At 37.8% G+C, this 8,395-nt stretch overlaps 1 protein-coding gene across 1 annotated transcript in view; it reads right to left on the reverse strand.

The window, feature by feature from the left end:
- LOC134531952 (NAD-dependent protein deacetylase Sirt7) overlaps positions 1-6,528 on the reverse strand; it is a 48,845-nt gene extending 42,317 nt beyond the window's left edge. Inside the window, exon 1 of the mRNA XM_063368048.1 lies at positions 6,187-6,528. Coding sequence (XP_063224118.1) covers positions 6,187-6,288 — 102 coding nt within the window. The 5' untranslated portion in view covers positions 6,289-6,528. The remainder of the gene's footprint in view (positions 1-6,186) is intronic.
- Between the last annotated feature and the right edge of the window lie 1,867 nt (positions 6,529-8,395).

The raw sequence follows: 8,395 nt of genomic DNA on the forward strand, positions 1-8,395 counted from the left end.
CCAGCAAAGAAACACAAGGTCTAAAAAAAAGTTGCATAAGACCTATATCTCTTCAAATGGCCACAGATGTGAAAAGGAAAGCTGCTGGTGTTTTGTTAGTTCCCGGACAAAAGCTGTGTTCCAATTGTAGGAAGAAGTTATTTCAAGAACAAGAGTTTAAAAATTCACAGAATAATTCAAATGAAACCCTCACTGGCTTATACCTACGAAATATGGTAAATTAAAGTTAGCTGAAGTCAAAAGTAAAGTGAAATCAAAAGTAGCAGCAGTTTTGAAGCTACCAGAAGATGAATTGCAATCTGAAGGAAGTACTGATGACTTACCTGAAGAGTCAGTTATTAAGAGGAATGCAAGTGACTTAAATTTTCTAATCAGTCAGATGAAAGAAAAAATGAAATATGCAACATCCATAAGGAAGAAGTTACACATTTTAACAGTTCCACCTAATTCCTGGTCACGAAAGAAAATTTCAAACAAATGCAATGTTTCTGAGCACAGAGCAAGAAAATCATGCCAGTTGGTGAAAGAAAAAGGAATTCCTTCATATCCTGAGCCTTTACAAGGTCGAAAAATTTCTGCTGAAGTTGTTGAAAAAGTTACCAATTTTTATCAAGCAGATGAAAACAGCAGACTAATGCCAGGTGCCGAAGATAAGGTTAGTGTACACAAAAATGTTAATGAACAAAAGCACCTAATACTCTGCAATCTTAAGGAAGTCACACAGCATACAGAGAGAAATTTCCGTGTCACAAAGTAGGATTTTCTAAATTCTGTGAGCTGCGGCCGAAATTGTGTGTCACAGTTGGTCAGCCAGGTATTATTCGGTCTGGGTTTTCTCAATACACCACAATCCAATCCTTCTTATAAATGCTATGAATTCAGAGAAATCATAGCTAAATGACCTTATCAATTTACTGGTATGTAAGAGTGAAAACCGTGAATGCATGTTTAGAATATGTCCTAACTGTTCAAATTCTGAAAAAAACACAAGAAAACATAAGAAACATTTTTACTGATTTTCATGATGAAGATAAAATTCAGTTTTAACAATGGGTTACTACTGATTGCAGCCATTTACAAATGGTGGTCCTTCCTTTGTGCGAGTTTATTGATCTGCTTTTGAAGAAACAGGCGGAAATAATAACACACTCATTCGTCTCTAAACAGCAGTCAAACTATGTGAAACAGAGGAAAGAAAACATTAAGCAAAATGAAATACTATGTAGTTATCATGGACTTCACAGAAAACGATCCTTTTGTTATCCAAGACAAAATTCAGTCACATTATTGGGTGCGTTCAGCTTGCACATTATATCCAGTAATTCTGTAGTTCCGAAAGGATGGAGAAACATATAATATGTCTTTGTGCTTTATCTAAGATTACCTAAACCATGATGTTCTCTTTGTATATTAGGTTGAAAGAAGATTGAGCTTACTAATTCATATATTTTGTATTCAATTACGGGTAAATATGTAGAGTCGCTGTATATGCGGAAAAAAATGTTAAAAATCCGAAAATACTTTTTTTTATTCTATGCTCTTTCACTTCCTCTTTTCAAATCAACCGGCGGAGATAAGAAATTCCAAATACTTTAGGAGATATCAAATTTTTTAATTTTCATCACAATACCTGTGTATTCATGCTGCAATAACAATTGTTTCTGGTTTACGAGTATCTATTATGTTTCTTATTGGACAATTTTGTCACGTGACAGTTCCGTGATTGGCCAGTATTCAAATGAACCAATACGTAATTATTATTTATTTATTTATTTATTAATGTTCCGTCGGAGGTATCGTGACGTAGGTGAACGACTACATCATTTCCTTCTAATGGCAAAGGAAATGTACCCGCCTCCAACTTAGGTGGGTTTTTAACGCTTCTACTTTTAAGTCTTATTTTTTATTTGGATATTGTTGCACAAGCAATAAGTAACAAAAAAATTTTACGTGAGTTGTTAATGTTCATCATTTGTCCGGGTTTGTTAGGTCAGGTCAGTTACATTATAAATACTTTAAAACTAAATAACCATTGAAATTAAATCATATTATTTTTAATGTACGCTTAGTTTGAAAGTATTCATAATGTAACTGACCTGACCTAATCGACCATTTTATTTATTATGCATTCACGAACACACAGCAAAATAACAAAAATTGCGTAGGTCGAATGGTTGTACAGGTGTTCTATTGCAAAATTAAAAAATTCAATATCTCCTAAAGTATTTGGAATTTCTTATCTCCGCCGGTTTTAATGAAAAGAGGAAGTGAAAGAGCATATATAAAAGTAATTTCAGATTTTTAGAATTTTTTTTTCTCGCAAATACCGCTACTCTACATGTTCAAAATTAAAAAATTTGATATCTCCTAAAGTATTTGGAATTTCTTATTTCCACCAGTTGATTTGAAAAGAGGAAGTGAAAGAGCATAGAATAAAAGTATTTTCGGATTTTTAGCATTTTTTTTGCATATACCGCTACTCTACATATTTACCCAATTACTATCATTATTCATTGTTATATAAGAAGTTTTTATATTTAGGATCATGCCATCAGGATCAAGAGATAAACTTGGACACGTGATACGAAACAATTACCTTAAATGTAAAAAACCTGATGAAACCATTAAAACAGCTAAATACCTACCTTAAACTATTTGAAATATTGCAATGCTTGTAGACATTTTCAAATTTTTGATCCTCTCTGCTAGATAATTACCTGCTATATCAACAGAAAGAAATAATCTGAAAACATTGTTCCAAAATTTATTCTAAAGATATGGTTTAGTAATTCCTACTAATTTGAGAAAAAAATAAATTTTTATATCTTACATAACAATACCTATGCTTTTACACTGGTTCACTATTTACCCGTGATAAATAGGAATAGCTATACGTTTTTCATATCTTGAGACGTTCCAGAATTAACCCTGAAATGAAAGATTCTTAATTCCTATTGGTTTGTGAAAAAATAAAAGTTTACAGCTTACATTACAATACTTACTTATTCATGCAATAGTCAACATTCATTGTTTACTTTTTTGTTGTTGTTGAGAATTTTAGTTAATTAAGGTGTGGTTGTAATGAAATTAGTTTAAATAATGACAGTATTGCAATTGAAAGAAATTTTTAATGCTTATATTACATGTTTATTGTTAAATGAGAATAAATAATTGTCTTACGAAAAGTTTGTTTTGTTACATTGCATTTAAAGTACGTACTATTTTGAGTCACGTTATACCAGACTAGTCAAATGGGAGGCAAAAATTTGAATAGAATTGTTAACGTTGTTATTTTTTGTGAGGAATACATGCTGTGCACTGAAGTAGCCAACACATTGAATTTTGCAGTCTTTGCAAGGAATTCTTTGATTACAACCATTGTATATTCAATGTTTGATATGGCTGGTGTTTCATGTATCTCAGTTTATCACTGGATACTGACGGCTTAATCCTGATAGCATGATCCTGTTGGCTTGATCCTGATGCTTGCTCTTTTAGTTCAGTACAACAGAAGATCCTGCACATGAAAGAAATTGCAAAATAAAAAGGTATTATAATTGTAGGTTGAAAAAAAAAATACTCTTTGACTTAAAATCATAATTCATTATTATATGAAAGTTTTTTTATGTACACAATCTTCCTGCATACTGAACTAAATCAGCAAGCATCATGTACCACAGGATTGTGCCGAATCAGTGCTACTTTAGGCACGAATTTTTTTTATTTTCTTAGTTTTACAAAATTTTAAATTTTTTTTATAACTTTAATTTTTTACTCTTTCGCCCGCGGCTTTCGCCCCATCCAAACTTGTTCGGTCGAGTGTACCGGCAGGTTAGCTTGTTGAGCAGTATAGTGCTCTCACCGCCGTTTCCCACCAAATTTGCTGGGTCTAGCCGACTACAGGGCTATCATTAGCAACGGTATCCACTGGCCGTCGCGTTTCGTCACGAGTTTAGCGCTACGCGTGACGAAAGTAGCCGCCCTAAGCTTCCCATGGTTGCCTCCACCCCTTCTCGGAGGTGTGCTGAAGTTTGCGGTCTCTAACACGTTTTGGTGTCCTTTTTTCAAGCTCCGCCGCACGTCCCAACGTCTGGACGGCGAACTCTCCCAGGGCAGGTCATTCACCGGACATACCCCCCGCCACGTCCTGTTCCACAGCGGTCATCGGCCAGCCGCGGCAATGACCAACTTCAAGGCCAAAATCCCCCTCCCCTTGCAAAATGGCGGCCACTAAGTGCCGCAATGGTCTCTGCGAGACTCCGATCCGCATGCCCACACCATCTATCGGCGAAAGGACGAACCAGCTGAGAGCAAGAGCGCACTACTGACCATCCTATCCCCACCAGAAGAAACAGTCGACCTCACACTCAGTCGATAGGTCGCAGGAGCCCTTTTTTTTTTTCTTTCGGAGCCCTTCGGAGCACTTCGGGTTTCCCGATCCCCTCCTCCAGAGGAACAGACGACCGGCCCCATTTCAGGGATTTTTAGAGCAGCTCTCGACCAGCGCGCATCTTCGCAACAGGTCGCAGTAACGACCAGCAGCTATCGTGATCCGCTTTCGGCAATAATGTAGTTGCTTTCTGAGCCAGGCCATGTCGCCTAGATTTTTTTTTAGTTTTTCTTCGTAGCTGCCCAAATAGTTAAGTTAACTTTAGTTTTTTTTTTTGGTTTTCGTCATAATTATTTCTTCTATGGCTACCGCGAGCTCCCGCGCCGCGCGTCCCCGGATCACCCCCAGGGACAGCCACTATCTACTTCACCCTGCCAGCTAAGGTAAGCTGCACTTCGTCCCACACAAACCTGTTAGGTTGCCTTTTTTGGGCTTAACTTCGCCCGGCATAAACTGCCTGCTAACCAAGCTAATCCATGTGGATTATTGGTTATAGGCAGGGTTCCAGAATCCCAGAGGGTTCCAGAATCCCAGAGGGTTTCAGAATCCCAGAGTACTCAAGAATTCCAGAGTGCTTCAAGGACCCCAGACCAGTTCAAGATGGTGGCCCAGTTCCGGCGCCAGATTTTTGCACCTCAAAATGTAACTCGTGAGCCTCTATAACGAAGTCTCCCTCCATCTTTCGGCACCCCTCAAAAAAGAAGTGAAGAACAACTTTATAACTCCGCCAGTTTTAGGACTTTTTCCGTATTATTATACAATATTGTATTTTAAACACACATATTTGTTTTATGAGCCCGCGAGCTCAATGTTCCTAAACAATTGAACTTAGTATAGCATGAAATGGTGATCCCCCCCCCCCCTGCCCCACCCCTTTTTTTATTTTATTCGTTAGTATACTAAATGTAATGTATCAAAAATAAGAATCTAACATTGTTACCAGTTTTGTTTGTAATGGCGGTAATGCCGTAAGATATTTTCAAATGTAAGAAACAGCCAATTAAAAGGTACTTAACTAATAATCAACAGTAAAAGCCTCTAATCAAACCAAACCATACGATTGTTTTCATTTGCTGCTACTTGAAACCACAATCCACGTAACCTTTCCTACTGTCAGGGAGGTTAATTTTAAATTGTGTTTGTAAGTGGGCTGTGCCCCTCTGGCAAGTCCTTTTAGATAATTAGCCTGACGCTTCCACCGGACATTTATTATTAATAATTATGGTTTTATCCTGAGCACAGCACCACGGTTACAGGATCAAGCCATCAGGATCCAGAGATGAGTTTAAATATATGAAATGAAAGAATTAGTGATTTTTTAATCTCCATAGATGGCTACAGTTGTGCTAAACAAACAGATAAACGATCACGTGTAAGCAATGAATGGCAAGAGCAGTGTGCAAACACAGATATTGTAATTTAAGCTTCAAACTATTTTTCACGAACCAGTACGAAAAAGAAACCATCCCGTCAGAGTAAATTTAGGGATGTGTGTGGTGTGTGAAAAACATGTTTTTCTATTTTTATTCTTACAGTCCTAAAAAGCCGCGATGTCCGAATATTACCTCTTTCCATCCTAGCCAAATTCATTTGTTCTCAACTTATTAGTACAATAACCATACACATTGAAAATACAAATACATAAATTACCAAACTATTAAAAACACTCATAATACTTACCAAATTATTAATATTTAAAAACAAAGTTAGCCTAGAATAACACATCTGGTGGCTGTTTAAACAATTCGAGAAGCCTAAATTAAAAATGTAAATAAATTTTAATCAAATACACATACCTTCTTGAACAATGCATTTCTCTCTCGTTTAACACAGAATGTAATCGGCTTCGCTGTTTTCCTTCTCGCAGAAATATATTTAACAGTATTTTTCGCAGCCATAATACTTTCCTTGCCCTGTTCAACTACCTATAGTTATAATCCATATTGATAAATTAACTCTACAAAGTTACAAATTAAACCTATAAATACAAAACTGCGTTTTATATTTTTAAAAAAAATAAAGCAATTATAAGTAACATTAAAATACTTCATATCATAAAATGTTTTTTTAAAAAAATTACATTTTGTACATGATCTAATAGTCAATTATTTCAAAACTTCTTTTTAAGTGTACCGATTGTTTTACTCGTAGCCAATTTATGACCTGTTTTATATCAGGGCGCACTAGAGCGTTTTACGTGCCGAAAACACTTTGATTGGTGTTCGTTTAATCTTAAGTAATATTTAGGGCCGGTTTCACCAAGCAGGTTTAACTTTGTTACAAAACTAGATTTACAAAACTAGATGAAGATTAATCGTAAGTTTAATTCCGACGTGTGTTTCACCATCGTTACATATGTTTAATTTAATCGAGATTTCCAAAACTAGATTTATAAATGCCTTCCACATAAAAACACCCATTAACTAGCGAATATACCCTAATATCTGTCGGAGATACCCGAATATGTATTTTTTTTCCCTCTTGTAGATGCAGCTTTTGGTCGAGCGTAATTTTTGGTGGCTGCATCAACCTAAAAAAAAACTTGTTTTTTTTTTTTTTTAATTAGTTGACGCCACTCCCGCTGCCTGTTTAAGTTTTTTAATTAAATATTAGCATTGTAAAAGATCTCAGGGGTTTTAATGGGGATTCGGCCTCGTGGCTGCAGGCAGGAGCGCGTCGTGGTTCGGAATCTACCTGGGCTGTTCAGGCCACCCAGGACGCCTGGTAAATGAATGGTAAACGAGTTACAGGACACTGCACTTTATTCAGTATTGATACACTTATTCATCCCGATACTGGCCGCGTCCGTTGTCGGACCGCTGTGACATGCGTATCTCTGAACGTAATGGCGCGCGCGCGACCAAGATAGATTGCAAAGTAATATCGACAAGCTGAAACAGTGGATTCTCGTCCCTATGAAAGGTTGACAGATAGTCACGGATTTGGTGTTGCCACAACTTAGGCTGACATGTAAATATGTAGAGAAGTTCCTATGTTCAGGATTGTTTGCAGTCTAGCCTGCGACGAAATATTAATGTCTCTAAAAGTACGTGGATACGCCAGCTGGAGAGGTACACGCAAAAGTCTCTTGGAAATGAAAGTTATTTAGTTAAAACACACATTACAAATTACACGTTTAGAATGATGATAATTAAAAGGCGACAGTTAGTCAGTAGCATTCAACACTCGTTACAAAAAGCCTACGGTAATAACAATTAACTGGCTATGAAGCCGAAAACTGCGTAACACTATACGCTGTCCTTAAACTGGACATGATATTACATAGAACATGAGATAATTCCCTGTCGGGATAAAAATTAATAAGTTACGAGTCGCACGAAATATCGTGCGACTGAGGTGGGGTCGGCGCCGAGCAAGTTAAAGGATTTTAAAAGACTTACACTATTGCTGATATGGAGATGAAGCGCGAAAGTTTGACGCCGTCCCCGTTGCCTGATCTGATTCTACGTGAATTTAAACTGTTTGATTAATTTTGGATCTCAAGGGTGGGGTTCCTGGCCTCGTGGCTGTAGACAGGGACGTGGCGACAAAGGGCCCCCCGGGCTGTTATGGCCTCCCAGGACGCCTGATTAATGAAACACACACGTACTTGTAGCTGTTTACTTGCGGAGCACAATCTACACGTCACACGCTCACGTAACTGGCCGCTTCATCGTCGACCTAAGCTCCACGCACGATGAACCTGTTCTGGCTTATGCGAATGTACGCGGACGTAACGCGAAGTGCGTGGGCGATAGGTCCCGCAAATTACTTAAAGTAACACATTACACTAAATCACTGTGGTTAGTCCCGCACAGGAGGATATGCAAAGGCGGCTATTCCGCGAAGTGGCGAGGGCCACGTTAAGCTGGGTACGGACACGGTGGAATCTTGTATGATATCACACACGTGGCCGTGGCACGCCCCCGTTGATGACTCGTCCGTATGTTTGTGGTCGCGTTTGGCGCAGTGCCGCCCTGCGTAAGCAATGAACTATGTCCCGAG

The sequence above is a fragment of the Bacillus rossius genome, chromosome 1 (genome assembly GCF_032445375.1).
Source record: "Bacillus rossius redtenbacheri isolate Brsri chromosome 1, Brsri_v3, whole genome shotgun sequence".
Classification (NCBI taxonomy): Eukaryota; Metazoa; Arthropoda; class Insecta; order Phasmatodea; family Bacillidae; genus Bacillus; species Bacillus rossius.